The sequence below is a fragment of the Haemaphysalis longicornis genome, unplaced genomic scaffold (assembly GCF_048455015.1).
Source record: "Haemaphysalis longicornis isolate Haplotype H1 unplaced genomic scaffold, Haemaphysalis longicornis Haplotype H1 scaffold_4, whole genome shotgun sequence".
In the NCBI taxonomy this organism is placed as follows: Eukaryota; Metazoa; Arthropoda; class Arachnida; order Ixodida; family Ixodidae; genus Haemaphysalis; species Haemaphysalis longicornis.
In genome coordinates, this window is record NW_027526361.1 from 174,451,636 (window position 1) to 174,468,327 (window position 16,692).

Here is a 16,692-nt window from a genome sequence, read left to right on the forward strand (position 1 = left end):
ATATGACCATCTGTGAGTATAAAAACAAAGTAACATCTCATGGCGAACAAAACGATGGCGAACAAAACGAGACTTTTAGTGATAGAAGTGCTGTTAGCCTGAAATATCACTTTTTTTCCAACTTTCAGAAATGCACAAAAACACGCCACTAAGGTAAAACGAACTATTTACACAACTTAATGTTGTAGGAAGCACAGTGATGAACGATGAGACTTCTTGCGAACATAAGTGACGTTAAACTAAGGACATCTTTCCTACCGTGACATAACATTACAAAATGCTCGTATCTTGTACTGCTACAGTACAGTAATACTACGCTGAGAACTCGGATAGGACTACGGACGTGTTTTTTTTATACTTCAGAAGCCATACATGCAATATTTGTTTGTTTTTTTATTTATACATACCGCAGCCCCCAATTTGGGGCTATGGCAGGAGTGAGCATTCACGGAACAAAAAATAGCAATTAAACAGATAAACAGAGCTCTAAAACAAAAGAACAGTTAGCGCAAATCAGCAAGGACAAGTAAAACATTTTCCAGCGGAAGGGAGCGAGTATCACCGGACAATCCATTCCAGAGTTTGGCAGTGAAAGGGAAAAAACTAAATTTGAATGCGTTGGTTCAAGAATTGATAATAAGGTGGTGATTACTTCTAGTTATGGACGGCAAGGCAAATGAGATGTATATATTGTCGGACATACTGAGTTAATAAAACACTAAAGCAATTTCATAAAATCCTTTAGTCGGCGCATGCGTAGTGTGGTGAGTTCAAGAGAAGACAGGGCAAGGGAAGGTGAAAAGTGGCGGTCATAGCGATTACAAATGAATCTGATAGCTTTTTTTAATGGCCTCGGTTCTATCGATTTCACCCTGCTTGTGTAGGTTCCATACGGGGCATGCGTAGCCACGTACAGGACGAGTCAGTGTTTTATACATTAGTAATTTAGTGCTTTTGGGGGATTGGGACAGTGTTCCTCTTAAATAACCGATTTTTTTAAAGATTTTGTGCAGATAAAGTTAATATGCTGAGACCAAGATAGATTGCTGGAAAGAACAACACCAAGATATTTGTATTCTGTTACTTTTTTAAGCTGGATCCGTTAAACGAGTACCTGAAGCGGGAAGGGGGCTTATTATTCGTGAAAGACAGAAGCACCGATTTGTTATATTTGATACTCATTTGCCAGGTTGCATGCCATTCACAAAATTTAGTAAATGAGTCATTTAGACGATGATGAGCTTTAGGACAATCAATGGGTTTATACAAAACACAATCATCCGCCTAGAGACAAATTTTAGAGGTGACGTTATTAGGCAAATCGTTGATGTACAGTAGAAACAGTAAAGGACCAAGTACAGAACCTTGTGGAACGCCTGAACTAACACTAACAAATCGGAGTCAGTTGAGTTATAACAAACGTATTGCGAGCGCTCAGAAAGAAAATTAGAAATTCAAGTACAGCAGAATCTCGATAAATGCAAATCCCTTAGACGGAATTGCCGCTTACACGGAACAGGAGCCTCTGAGGGGGTTGGTTTTGTATTCAGATAGCGTAAAAAAACTCTCGGTAATCGGAACTAACATTTTAGCGTCACCGTGTAAACGGAACCAGAAGGGGAGCTCTTGCGAAACTCATTGGCATGAGCATCACATTTTTACGGTTCCGGCCCTTTCGTTTTTTTTTTTTTTCCTCCATGCTTTTTTAGCCTCGTTGGCCTCGTAAGCCTCGTCTCGTTCGCGGTCAGCCGTGTTAGCTCAACGAATGCAACATCACAGTTTCCATTCCAGTCGTTCGGTCTCAATTCAAGACGCCCGATGTTACAGGTCACAGCTCTTGCATGCCGCCTCGTTCATGCCGTCGTTCTATTCGCGCTTCATTACCGCGTTCGCGTCTTTCAAATTCGGTGGCTCGTAAGCAGTCGCGAAGTCGAGTCCTCTAGCCTTCGTGAAGATGCAGTTGCAAAGACTCGAACAAAAATAATTGACGTATTTTATAGTGCACAGCGACTCATTGTCGCCAACTCAACTTTGTAAATGCTGTACCTAAACCTCTTGTAGTTTTCTTGCTTTCTGAAAACCTATGAGCTACATTCACCTTCGATTGCTTATAGCTCCATGGAATGGTATTAACAGTGTGTGTGCACATAAATTTGCACTTTCACACATCTATCCCAGTAAACGGAACTCCTGTTAAACGGAACTAATTTTTTCGGTCCCTTGAAGTTCCGTTTATCGAGAGCCTACTGTAACTAGTTGGGGGCTGTTTAGTATGGTGTTTAATTTACATAGTAATTTAGAGTGAAGTACAGTGGCGAACGCTTTCGAAAAGTCAATGAATAGTGCGTCAACCTGATTACCAATGTCTATGTTACTAGTAATGTCGTGCACGAATTCGGTTAACTGCGTAACAGTACTATACTTTCGTCTGAATCCACGTTGAAAGTTAGACAACAGATTGTTAGATTCGAGAAATGCAATAATATGTTTGTATATAATAGGCTCTAATAGCTTGCAGGAATGAGGGGTACGAGAGATGGGCCTGTATTGCTGAAAACTTGCTTGTTACCAGATTTATGTAAAGTTACTGTTTTGCCATTTTTCCAAGATCTGGGAACGGTACCAGATTTTACGGATTTATTGAAAATTATGGTAAGGTATTGACAGGTCCAAAGAGAGTAGCGAACGAGAAACATGTTAGGGATACCGTCGGCTACATAACATTTTTTAGTGTCCAAATTAAGCATAAGATTTAACACGCCCTCTTCCGTGATCACTACATCGCGGATTGGAGACGTTGGATTCGAGGTGGAAAAAGAAGGAACAAGGAGATTGTCGGCTGTAAAGACAGACTGAAAGAACGAGTTAAAAGTGTTCGAAATTTACGCCGGATCATCAACGATTCTGTCGTTTATTTTGAAAGAATTGCAGGAAGCATCGCGGGGCAGGACCGAACGCCAGAACTTGCGCGGATTGTCGAATAGTAAACTTTGAAGTTGAACACGAAAAAAGAAATCTTCAGCTATATTTTGCTGCTCTCGAAGTTCCCTCTTGGCCTCAGTAAACCTGTTAATACTTTTAGACGATTTGCAGCGCGGAAGCCTCCGGACTTAACGAGATAAGGGGAAATATCAGGGAATATCAGTGTTTTTCTTTTTAGTCTTTGTAGGAATAAACTGTGAAATGCATGATTTTACTAGCTTTTCAAAAGAAGTAGTTAGTGTATCAATGTCACCTGAAGCGCTGAGAAGCACAAAACTGTCACCTCAAGCGCTGAGTAGCACAAAATCATCATACGCATCGGCCAAACCGTCTAAAACAGAAAGATCATCCGCACGTTCAAAGTCAGGAAACGAAGTGAAAACATATCGCGATTTATTGATTACGCATGCGAGGGAAACGAGAACAGCCTGATGGTCAGACAGGCCATCAAATATTTCGAGGTTAAAGCATTTATCCGAAAGGGCGGAGCTTACAAATGCGAGATCGAGAACAGCATTCAACCTGGTGGCACCATGAAAAATTTGAGTTAAGCCGAAAGATACTGTAAAGTCCTCTGAAAGATACTGTAAAGGTCTCTGCAAATATTAATTTCGCGATCGTCACAGGTAAGGGAAGGCCAGTGGATTCCTGGGGCGTTACAAACACCCATGCAAATGAAGTTCGATGCACTAAAATTGCGCTCGTACATGAAGTTATTACGAATTTGTGATGTTTCAATAATCGAGGCAGGAGGCCGATAGAAAACGCTAATGACAATTCCACATTTTTCGAGGCAAATCTTGCACCAAACTGACTCGGTGTCGGCGGGGCCTGGAACAGGGCAACAGCCGCCCATTTATTATGGGATTGTGAAGTGCGACCAGACGAAGCTTCAAGCAGGACCGCCCTTCCGCCGTGGTTACAAGACGCCATACGCAGTTACGACCAGGACATTCAAATCTCAGCCGTCCAGCAGCTCCTAACGGCTCTCGAACGGCAGCACCAGAGAGAAAGCTGCGGGCCGACGGCCTCCCTTCGGAGACAAGGGTGTCGATCCCCGCAGTGAGTAGCAAAAGTGTTACTTAAAATGCCACCAGGATTCACGAATGGCTACATACGGCCGTAGTGTTGCCGGTGATAAATATTTTTTTTCACTTCCATTTTCTCGTGTCTCCTTTTATATCACTGGGCTTGAATAAACTTTGGCGAGTTATTTCGCATTTCTACGCTGTTGGACCCTTACAAAAAATCCTATGGTGTTTTTTATGTATTTCTGTAGAATTTCGTCCATACCTTCTATAGAGATTTTGCAGACTTTACTAAGAATTTTTTTGACTAACTTTTGACGTGTTTCAACAAGTATTTGGCCACGGTGTTTCTGTAGAGAGTTTGATGAGTGAATTTCTGTAGAATTTATGATGTATTCCTGTAGAACTTTGTCTACGTTTTCTATAGAGATTTTGTAGACTTTGTGAAGAATTTCTTGACGAACTCTTGACGCGTTTCAACAAGTATTTGGCCATGGAGTCTCTGTAGAGAGGTTGACGAGTGAATTTCTGTAGAATGTATAATGTATTTTACCGTGTTTTTAAGTGGATTTATATGTTCTTTTTGATGCACTTCTATGGTTTTCGTGACGACACCTTATGTACTTCTTGACGTATTCTTATGGAGTTTAATTCTGCGTACTTCCTGACATGTTTTTGTCACTTTTGCAATGCATTTCTGCGAACTATGTGCACATATTAGGTTTTCATTCCAAATTGATTCATAATTACACATACATGTACATTTTTCTGCAAGTGTTATTAGGCAAAATAGGTATATGTTTGGCAGCGTCGCAAGGTGTCACCACAGCAATAGTCATAGGTAAATTTAGTCAGACAGCGACAGCCAGCTGAAAGGCCTGCAAGTCAAAGCTGCTGAAATATAAGCAGCCACAAAACTCAGTGACTGATGACAGATTTATTTTTTAGGATACTATGTGCTAGGCTGCACAGGAGCTTTGATCTCCCTCGACACAAGGGATGAAAGGGTGGCTTTGATTACTTGTTGCGGAATGCCGAACTTGGCACACGTGTAAGCTGGAAAGGAAAGAAAAAGCAAACTTGCATCAGGATAGAACACATCAAATGTAATATATTTTTTTCAAAGAAGCTACTCCAATCCTAAATTTAAAGTCATGATCAGTTCCAGGAAATCAAGACAAGAGGTTGGGGATACCAATTAATGCAGCAGTGGTCAGGACAGCGATCATCACCACTGTGCTGTTTACAAATCAGTCGTAGCAAACAAGGCAAGAGGTCAGAGCATCTATCAGACTGTGCCGCGACTCCGCACAGTGCACATACAACTGCGCTGCTTGGCACTCTGCAAATTGAAAGCAGCTCACAGTGCACGTCAGTCACGCTACATGTGCTTGGAATCTTGATAAAACATGTGCCTCCCATAACCGACCAGAGTCTAGCGCGTCCTTGACATGTCCCAAACCCTGGAGACAACAGTGGTCACAACACAATGGCGATGCTGCCGCCAACCTTGAGGTTGAATTTATATGAGGATGCAAACGGTAACGCAGTCCGATTTTTTCCTTATTCTCCACTTTAGACGGACCAACAGAAAGAGGGACTTGCAACATTCACATTTGCGATTTTTTGCTCTTAGTCTTCAGGCAGATATAGCATCCAAACAATCAAATCAGCAGGCTGTGCCGATTTTTTATGCATCCTTACAAACCTGCATGTATAATGTGTATACTCACTTGTTCGCTAAAAAAAGCATTTATTAGAAGATTGAGTGCCACTATCACAGAATATAAAGTTAGTAATGCTGATGTAACAACTATGCTCCTGAACATATCTAAATATGTTCAGCAAATCACAGCAAGGAAATAAACACGAGGAATTAACATCAGCACAGCACAGCAAGGTATTAACCACGAAGTAGAGTAAGACTAAATACTATGATTCGCCTCTTTTGGCTCTTCTCCCTTAAATGAGTACTTGCACGAAATTTGAAAGCTGAGATGACTATGTAAAAGGCTTCCTTTGTAACTGAAGATATCTCCCAGCCAGTTTCAACAGTAACCGTCCGATGGAGCATACTTTGAATCAATTTCCTTCTTGTGTGCACATGAAAGGTCAGAACCGAAAGCCTTTCGCAAATGGCGTCAGCATGATGCCACCTGCTTCTTGCCCCAAACTGCTGGCGTGAGGGTTACCGTGAAAAGGCCAACGCGCTGGCTGCCGTTGGCACGCGCAGTACCACCTTGTGTATCGATTCACGGTTGTGGAAGTGACGTCATGCTGCCCAGCGCGCGGAGATAGTGGACACCCCGGCCAGTCTGGTAGTGCGCGCCCACCCCGGCAGTGGTGTGACAAGGACGGTAATGGCACGAGTGTCATGCTGTCATCGCGGCCACCTCGGTGTTCGTATTTTCGAAACCAAAGCTGACATGAGTAAACGAGGCCACTCCGGCCTACCAGGGATTGGGCGGCCCACGCCGCAGCCCGTGCAATTCCCTCGCCTACACTCTTAGGCAAAAAGGACTAAAAGTTCGTCCTTTCGGGGACTAACGTCCTCTGCCACAATCATTTGTCCCTTTGGGAACCAACTGCGAGGGGACGAACGGTTAGTCCCCCACCCGGATGGTCCGTTCCGATACTCCCCAAGGACGAACTGCGTAGAGTGCAGAAAAAAGAAAAAAAGTCCAGCACCGGCAGGGATCGAATCCATGGCGCCTGGAATTACACACAAGGAACCCGACGCGCTATCCGCTAGACCACGCCACCTGGTGGCTCCAGCGACAGATAATATTCAAGTGTACAGCGTGTAGTTCTGTGCATAACGCAAAAGAACCATTGCAACTGCTGCCCGAATTTCTATCTGTGCAAGCGAATGTCACCGCGTTTTGCGCCTTGCGCTAAGCGCTTTGCTAGGTTTAGGGACTATTGCTCAGTTCGATTCGAAGTAGAGCCTCACAACCAGTTTTTTCGTAAATAACAATCAACTCATCGTCGGCTAGTTGAGATAGGTAGCTGGGCGATCGGTCAACTCATTTGTTTCTGCACAACTTACGCAAGCTAAGTGCTTTCTTAGTGTTCGATACATATGTTAAGTGCTCTCTGTAACGTATGTGAAAGGTGTCGTCTGTGTGAGTGTCAGAATAAGGAAACATGCCATATTTTACTGCATCGGCGAAAGCGAATTCGGTGTTGCTTAGCCTAAATTCTTCAAATTCGCGTCGCTAGACGATTGCGACTGTGAAATGCAAGCTGGTTTTACAGCAGTTGCAGCATTGTCATAGATTTCGTGCCCAAGGCAATTATGTACCGAGTGTAAGAGATAACTTCGAGACGCTTACCTGTAGCGAGCATTTTTGTTTTGCAGTTGTCATCAGCAACATGCGTTTTTTCTAGTCTGTTAAACATATACATATTTATTACGCTCAGGAATCCACTTTTGCTATTGTCACTAATTTTTGAGTTACTGTAAAGGCGCTTGAAAGCTTTCATTGGCCGTTATTACCTCGCACGAATCGTATGCAACACAGCGTATCAACATAACCTCGCCGAGAAGCGTATGACAATCGCGCTTCGCCGCTCCTTGCCATTACCCGCCGCTCTTCTAACCCTAGGCGATTTTCTTATAACTAACATCAATATTTTCTCCCGTGGCACCATCTAAAGCACCCAGTGACTGCAATGCCTTGTGTTTTGGAAATATAAAACTGTTCGCAGACATATGCGCGAAAGGGCAACGACGACGCCATTAGGGTATTAACGACGCAGCAAAGAGACTAACTGCATGCGTTTCATCTTCCCGTTACTCCTTATAGATCGGCGGGGACGAACAGTTAGTCCGAATTTATGCACACGGCACGTACTCTGCCGCAGATACTCCCCTTGAAGATGAACGGTCGCCCGCGAAGACTAACGGCGGTATTTTAGTCCCTATTTTAGTCCTTTTTGCCTAAGAGTGTAGCCTCGACCAAATAACTCCCGCACCCCCCCCCCCCCACCCAGCAGCCCTGACACCTCTCGACCCCACGTACAACTCTATCCTCTCCCACCACATTAACACCTGACGACGATACCCGCAGCCCCACCCTTCCCTCACCGCCCAACAGGCCTACATCCTCCGCTGACTACAGACCGAAACCTACTTTAACCACATCATTCTATCCCAAATTTCCCCTTCTCTCTTTCCACTTGACTGCCCACATTGTCACTTCCCTTTCAACACCTACCGCCTCGTCTTCTCCTGCCCCCAACACCCACATCCCCACCCCTCCCCTTCTTCCCCTGAGTAGTGGGAGTCCGAGCTGACCAGCTCCGCACCGGAGCGCCAGGTCGCCCTGGGGCGGTGCGCACTGGAGGCAGCCTGGACAAGAGGCCTCCTGGACTTAGGAGGCTAACCACTCCCTTATACCCCTTCCCTTTGGCTCATTAAACGTTTTGCAACCACCACCACCCCATGCTGCTATCCAATTCCATAATGTGCAGTTCTATGACTAGTGGGCTGGTAGCTACAGTAAAAAAAAACGAAAATTCAGTGTCAGTACTTCTTAAAGAGGAGACAAATATGCAAATACTGCGCACGTTATGCATGCTTTCACAGTTAGTCTGTAAGCTATAAACCACTAATAATGCTCACGAAGTCTAAAGGCTACATGTAACACAACCTTCAGATATTTTCTTTTGAGTTTGCATTCCCTATAGCATGGAGGAAAGAATACTCAGGAGAGGCCCCTACCATCCCAATGCATTGCAAAAAGTGTGGAGGAAGTGACGTCATTTTTCTTGAGCCCGTAGACAATGTTGCTTACTTGTTTGCAACTGCGGTGGCCAAACCTGGGCGAATAGAACGGACAAATTTTTAAGGCGCTTGGTATGTGGCTGCCTCGCTACGCTTGCAAATCAGCGCAGTCGCTACGACAAACGTTTTTAGATTAGGCCAGTTTGAAAATTCCGCCGTCGGAGGCGGCCCTAACTCGTACCCCGGCCGCAGCGGCGCTTACGTCGCGTCGAGATCGGCGGAGCGAGCCGCTGCCGCCGCCGGCGACCTGCCGGGAAAATCCCCTTCGCTCAGCGTTGGCGAGAGCCACAGTTCGTTCTTTGCTCGCTTTGTGTTTCCTCGTTATGAAGCGAACTGAAATTTATCGCTGCTGAGACGTAGCACGCAAAGACCGCAGTGCTGTACAATCCCAAACAATGCTCCCGTCGTCTACGTGCGCCATACCGCGAGCCTGTTGCTATGACGACAACAAACGCTACTTTCCCAGGCTTAAGAGCTGAAAAATCGTCCTTCTATCTCAAAAACGAAGGTCGTTTTTCGATTGAAACTTTGGGTGACGGTTAGAATGGGCAAATTGAAGGCGAAATCAACAGCTTAGAACATGATATCGCACCGAGGAATTAGCGACGAAGCTGTTTTCGCTTCGAAGCGGGAGGGCAGGGCGACGCCATGTTAGTCAAATCAAACCGGAGACAGCAAAGGATGATGAGATAGAGTGCTGGGCTCCGTGGACTCAAGTCATGGCGGTACTCGGCTTCACAAATGTGACGTCAGGGCCTCTCCTAACCTTTTCTTTCCTCCATGTCTTATAGGGACCGGGCAGCCGGACGGGTGGCGCCACCACTCTGCTCTCCCCTCGTTAGTGGAATGAGCCAGAGCATTTGACTACGCAGCCTTGCATTGTTTATGCCGTGTTTTTTCTTCAGTGCTTTGAATGTTTAGCGGGTGTGGTGAGAGGATACGTGCAGTGAAAGGAAGTCTAGAGAGATGTGTTGGGTTCTTTGATGCACTAACGGCTACGTAAACTTGTTGGGCGCTTCGAAGGTTGCGCATGAGCTACATCGCCACATTGCTTTGGCCTGCTGATAATGCATTTTAAAATGCTGCTTTGCAGTGGCGCCCCCCAAAGCTCTAATAGAAGCAGAATAACACCAAAACATTCCTTCACTGCAACATGGAAATTGTGTAACCACAAAAAATCGCTGTGAAGACCCGTAACTTCAGCGAATACCCTGCGATCCAACAGCGAGGACAGCAGATAAGTGGGTGAAATCATAGTTAGATATTATTCACAAGGCTTGGGAGGAGACAATGGCACACAATTTGTAGGAAAAGACTATCCGATCTTCATAGAGATAAGTGAAAATACGACGATCACATTAACTGTGTGAACTGCACCAACATGACTGCAAAATGAAATTTTTAAGACTGCTTACAGATCACAGCATTCAGCCGCACAGGGTCAAGACCCTCCTTCTTTTCCGTGCCATTGTTGGCGTTGTTGACTTTCCCGGAGAGGGACTTGCCCTGCAGCTCCTCGACCGAAAAGATAGACCGGAGGAGGTGGCAGGCATACTTCGTTAGCTGCCCCTTGCAATAATTCTCAAGGCGCTCCAGGAGCACTGCCTCCACAGTCACCCCTCCACCAATGTCCACCTGCATATTAAAGCGTAAAAAGAAGAAAACTTCAGGTGTCAGCATTTAAACATGTCTGCAAAGAACGTACAACTAAAACTATCACAAAGTAATTTTTTCTCATATTGATCTCTCCAGCAAACATTAAAGCTGAACACACAGCAATGATATAGTTTGAAGTTTATTTTGAAGTTTGAAGTTAATTCTATTTTCACGTTTTAAAAGAGCGTACAAAGAGTAATACCGAGGAGGTCCCGTAGTTAAAAAAACTGTCGGGGGGACCTCCTGTGACAAAGTGCACAACGGAACAGCGTAGAGTTGGCAACAAGTAAAAAACACACCAAACGAAAATGAGCAAAAACAGGCAGAAAGCAATGCATATATGTATATACATACATACGCACATCTATATACATTAATTTGTAGCAATACAAACATGTGCACAAAAAATTCCAGTAAAAACGATTCGACGGAAGAACAGAAACACAGAAAAAAAATGGTGCTACAACAAAAACACGTTGATGCATTAGGCCAAGGTAGATAATAGAAAACTTTTTAATTGGTTTCGGAAAAAATTGGGAGAGTGAATTGATTTGAGTAGGGTCGGTAGTTCATTCCATATTGAAATGGCGGCGAATACGGCAGTTTGTTTGCCGTAGTTAGAGTGAATTTTTGGTAGAATTAGGTTATTGTTTTCTCAAAAGGGGGTGTTGTTGGCGTTAAAAAGCAACGACTGGTCGATGTAGGTGTGCATGGATTCATTATTTCTAGCGCTAAGGAGGAAAATGCACATTTTTATTTTATATTCAAATAGAAGGGGTAGGATTCGAAGGTCAAAATACAAATTCGGAGCACTGTCTCTCGGATGGCTGTAATTAATGATTCGGATGGCTCGGTTTTGCAAAGAAACAAGCGGTGATAGATGAACATCATAGGTGCTTCCCCACGAACCTAAACAATATGTTAAATGACTGTGTACAAAACAGTTGTAAAGAGAACGGAGAACAGGCAGAGGAAAATATGCGCGAGTTCTAATTAGTACATGAATACCAAACGCAACTTTACTAATAAGTGACTTGATGTGCAAGTGAAATTTTAAATGTTTATCGAGGACCACTCCTAGGAATGTGGTGTAATCTGAAGGGTATTTAAAATGCGTGCCAAGGCGGAGATGCCGGATTGGGGTAATTTGCTTATGATGGGAGTGAAAAATTATGAAACTGGTTTTGCTAGGGTTTATATTTAACCTATTGTTTCGGCACCAATCGGATAACCTTATTAAATCGTCGTTTAATTTTTTAGTTAGGTTCGAGAGGTCAGAATCAGCCAAATAAACCGTGGTGTCATCTGCGTAAAGCATGCATTTTGAAAAATTTAAACAAGATGGGAGATCATTTATAAATAACAAGAACAACAGTGGTCCCAAAATGGACCCCTGGGGGACGCCTATATTTACTGTCTTGTATTCAGAAAGTATGCCACTGCATTCCACAGCCTGAAGCCTGTCAGCCAGATATGACTGTAGTAAGGCTAATGTTGGTCCACAGACACCCAATGATTCTAATTTGGAAAAAAGAATATCGTGAGTAATGGAATCAAATGCCTTTGTGAGGTCGACAAATATAGCTGCTGCAAATAGGCCGCAATCAATTGATTGTTTCATGAAATCAGTTATCTCGATAAGAGCAGCCTCAGTAGAAAAATTAGGCCGAAAACCAAACTGACAGGGAGTCAGTAATTGAAATTTGGAGATATATTTCCACAGCCTAGTTACAATAAGTTTTTCTATTAACTTGCTAAAAAAGGGCAGTATGGTTATGGGGCGATAGTTATTTAACATACCACGATCACCTTTCTTATGAACGGGTACTACTTTTCCTTTCTTAAGTTCAGACGGAAAAACGCCAGACCTAAAAATATTGTTAATGACGTGGGCGATTACAATGGAAAGTTCGTTGGCGACAAGTTTTACCCTAGCAGCATGGATACCATCCAATCCAGCCCCACAACTTTTTAGGGCTTTGATCACTTGCACTATTTCCTCGGGTGATGTGGGCTGCAAGTAAAATGAATGGGGACCGAGAGTAAAAGGTGCAAAATTTGATGTTGGAACTGTAATTACAGAAATGGTCATTAAAAACATTAGCTATTTTAGCAGGGTTACTAAAAACATTTGTGCCATCACTAAGCTCTTTTATTTCAGGTGTGTGGTGCGACTGATTTAGAAATACTTTTATGACTTTCCAGTTCTTATAGGTATTGTTGCCATTTTTATTTATTTGGTCTAGATAGTACTTTTTCTTTGCTACTTTTAATAGCATGGTCAGCTTATTTGAATAAAGCTTGAACCTATTCAAGAGAGGCATATTAAATGGTTGGCGCCGAACTTTCTTTCGTAGGTTAGACCGCTTGCGTATGGAGCGTAAAAGCCCGTCAGTTAACCAGGGATTTCTAGGAACATTAAATTCTTTTTCGTAGCAGCTAAATGTCGTACATGCAGTAATCGCATCAATTATTTTCTCAGACATGCTGTTATAGGCAGCATTGGGATCATTGTTACTTAAAACATCACTCCAGTCAGCAACACTGATTAATCGACAAAATTTACTTTTATCAAAGGATTGCTTGTGAAAAGTTTTTGGCGTAATTTCCATCGGGCTTTCAATTAACATAAAAACGGCACAATGATCTGTTACGTCACAGTCTACGACTCCAGCGCTCTGAGAGAAGGAAACATTGGAGAGAATATGATCAATTACAGTGCGCAGGCCACGACCGGAAGAACGAGTCGGCAAGTTGATTAACGACTGCAAACCATGACCGAGAATGCAGTTAATATATTCCGAGCATGAACTGTCAGTGAGGTCTATTATGTTTATGTTAACATCGCCAGTAATAATTATGTTTTTGTTTTGGTACGTAAGACAGTTTAAAATGTTTTCAAGTTCATTGCAGAAGTCAGAATAAGATGAGGCGGGGGAGCGATAGATTGAACCAACAACCGTTTGCCTATTAGGCAGGAAAGACTGGTCAAACTCAAGCCAGACAGATTCACACTTATCAGTAGAAGATTTTAAGTCATAGCGGCGAGAGTACCTCAGTGAGTTAGAAACATACATGGCTGTGAAGACGTTGGGGTTAAGCAGACGGGTGTCTGACTCGCGGAGGAAGATCACAAGAAAGTTGACGCCATGGTCTTGAACAATACTGAATATATTCGAAACGGAACGCGCACACAAGCGAAATTAAAACAAAACAAACAGGTCCGACCCACTAGAGTTCGGGAGAGAAGCGGGGAAAAAAAAACAATGCCACGCTCATGGCTCTGTCCCACAGTGATGGCGCTCAGTCGCCACGGCGTTGACGCCCTCGCCGCAGGGTTTCGGAAGGCGGCGGACCAGTCGCGGTTCCGCCGAGTCACGCGCCGCTGGCTCCGCTCGCTAGGCCTTGCCTCGGAACTGCGGCTCCCAGGGTCGTCGCGGCGATCTGACAACTTCCCGAGCGGCGACGTCGGTCTTCCGCGTCACAGGCCCGTGGACATCACCCCGCTGGAGCGACCACGATAATCGAACCTTGAAAGCCACGAAAGCCTCGGCCCGCCTGCCTGTCGATTTGGTCCAGCTGCCCTCCGGAACCTCCGCCGCTCGCTCCGCTTCCCAGGCCAGCCCTCCATGATGATGCTACTCCCCTCCTGGCACACACCCTGTAAGGGAAATTGGCCCGGTCACCATCTTCTTCTTCTTCTCTTGGTACTTGCTCTGCGCCGTCGTCCGGGTTTTTGCCCACTCGTGGGACGCCAGTCATCACATTCACCCCCCTGCTCGAGAGGTTTGTTTGGGGAAACAAAACTCGGAACACAAAAATGTTCGCTCATGGCCGCGACGAGACGTATGGCGCTGAAGCACGTTCTGTCGTGCCAGACGTTCAAGCACCACTAGCACCAGCACAAGAGTACAGTCCGAAACAGTAGAAAACAGTCTCTAACCCAATGGAAGGGAAACCACAAAAGAAACAGCATTTGCCACTCGTAAATCCACTCTATAGAATAAACTGCCTACTTAAAAAAAGTCGGACAAAGGTGCCCTCTTCCGTGCCTACTGTGTCTGTGGCTTGGAAAGGTTAATCGGCACGAGAAGTGGGTAATAAAGCAGGGGTTAGAGGGAATGACACACCCGCAACTTCGTCGTTGGGTGCGTGTGGCATCTTGAACCCGGTGGAGTGGTGTCTCTTCTAGGCGCTGGGCGAGAGGTGGACGACCGGATCGATGGCAACACGCCGAAATCCCTCGATCTCCGCCATGATGTCCTGTGGCTACTCGGTGCTTAGGCGCAGCCGTCTGACACATGCGACACAACTTTACGAAGCGTGCAGTGTCAGCTTGCATCCCCGGCCAGTAGAAGTCCTTGCAGACGCGCTCCATGGTTCGCCTGATACCCCTGTGATTGCCGAGGGTTCCTTGATGGGCCTTGTCCAAGACGATGCCTCGTAGCTCCTTGGGGACGACGAGTTGCCTTCTTCCTTTTCCGGAGGGCAACTGATGCCGTCGATAAAGAATACCAGCATTCTTCACGAACTCGATCGCCGCTGCGTTGAATGTCACCTTTCTGCCGACCTCGCCGAAAAACTTTCGGAGAGAAGGGTCTTGCTGCTGAAGCGCACATAAGTCAGCAGAGGTGATATTGCAGGGGCTGTCAGCAACGGCAGGTACCTGCGGCGTTGTTGTCGGAGCCTCGCTTTTTGCTGCGTTGGTGCGTATGTGGGTCTTCAACCCTGCTGCAGCTCGCAAAGACGATGGCAGGTTCCGACCGCGCAGGTCTTCTGGGATGCGGACGCTGCCTTGTCCAAGCACCGTGCTTGCAATGACTGGTTCCTTTTCGTGAGGCTCCTCTCGTCTGATGTTCCGATTGTCTTTCGTATTGGCATCACCAGTCCCCTCAATGTTCCCTATAATGACGTCGCACAAGGGGTCGTCCATGCAGGACGCTAGTACGCGGCCTGAGAAGAACGGGGAATCGATTTCCACGTCTGCCTCCGGCAGGGACAGACACGTTCGATTTAATAGTTGGACGGTGCTCATGCCTCCTGTAAGCTTGGTGTCAGCAACGAGAGAGCGGTTCACGATGACTGTATTACAGCCAGTGTCTCGCAGGACGACCACGGGTTGGCCTTCCAGAAGTCCTCCCGACGTTGGCATTCTATCCAGCTCGGTTGTCGGCGTGCTGCTTGCTGGAGACACTCGCACAGCTTGGCGTCGTCGAGACTTGCTGCATGCCTCTACTGGAGAGTTTTTGGGTCCGGTCATTGCGGAGGGAACCTGTCTCACGTTCTCTGGCAGGTTGCAGCAAGCTTCAGCCTGGTATCGGTGTCCGTGCTTGCGACCCCCCAGGCAGAAGGCGTTCTTGTTGGGCTGGCTGGAAACCTGTGACTTCGCCCAACAGTCTGACGCGCGGTGCCCTAGCTTATTGCATAAGAAGCAATGTGGCTTGGTCGTCTTGTGATCATGATAATCAGGAGCGCGAGGGAGTCCAGGGGGCTTGCCACTGTCTTTATTTTCTTCCCTTCCTCTCCCCAGGTTGACTAAGCCTTGAGCTTCGAGGTATTGGTCAGCTGTCTCAGCAAGCTGGTCCAGGTTCTGGCAGCCCCTTTCTTTGAGGAAAATGGCGAGGTTCTCGTCGCACTGGCTCAGGAATTGCTCGGGTACATTTTGTCCCGGAGCGCGGAGTACGACTGCTCCGTTTTCGCCATTTCCTGCCAGCTGTCGAAGTAACCGAGAAGACGACCAACAAACTGACGACCTGTTTCTGAGTTCAGCGGCCTGGATTCTCTAAACTTGCACCGGTACCCTTCTTCGGTGTACCTGAACCTCTGTAAAAGGGTCTTCTTCAGTTTCGTGTAGTCCAGTGCATCGTCAGACGACATGCGGCCAACGGCACTGAGCGCCTCACCTGTAAGGCACAAGTGTAATGAGAGCGCCCACTTGTCCGAAGGCCAACCTTGGCTTGTTGCAACTCTCTCGAACCGCTGTATATAAGCGTCGAGCTCGTCTCGTTCCTCATTAAAAGCGGGAATCAACTTGTGAGGGCTGTGGAAGCTTTGTGCCGCATTAGTCGCGTTGTCACTTCCCACGGCGTCCGAATTCGTGTAGGAACCCTGCGACCGCTCCTGAAGTTGTAGCCTCAGTTCTAACATGGCACGTTCAGCCTCAATTCGAGCTCGGGTCTCGGTCTCCGTCTGCTGTCCAGCCTTGCGGCTTCTGTAGCCGCCTCGCGTTTGGTCGCA

General features: G+C 45.8%; 1 protein-coding gene across 1 annotated transcript; it reads right to left on the reverse strand.

Annotated features, from left to right (window-relative positions):
* Positions 1 to 4,962: 4,962 nt before the first annotated feature.
* On the reverse strand, positions 4,963 to 10,440 carry LOC144180104 (uncharacterized). The gene is made up of 2 exons (XM_077708506.1): positions 10,215 to 10,440; positions 4,963 to 5,066 (listed from the first exon to the last, which is right to left on the reverse strand). Exons 1-2 carry the CDS (start codon positions 10,438 to 10,440, stop codon positions 4,963 to 4,965), a joined length of 330 nt encoding a protein of 109 aa, XP_077564632.1.
* Positions 10,441 to 16,692: the final 6,252 nt, after the last annotated feature.

Coding starts and splice junctions, on each gene's coding strand:
- LOC144180104 (XM_077708506.1), bottom strand. CDS start 10,440: ATGCAGGTGGACATTGGTGGAGGGGTGACTGTGGAGGCAGTGCTCCTG. Junction 5,067..10,214: donor GCGGCTGAATGCTGTGATCT/GTAAGCAGTCTT, acceptor TTTCCTTTCCAG/CTTACACGTGTGCCAAGTTC.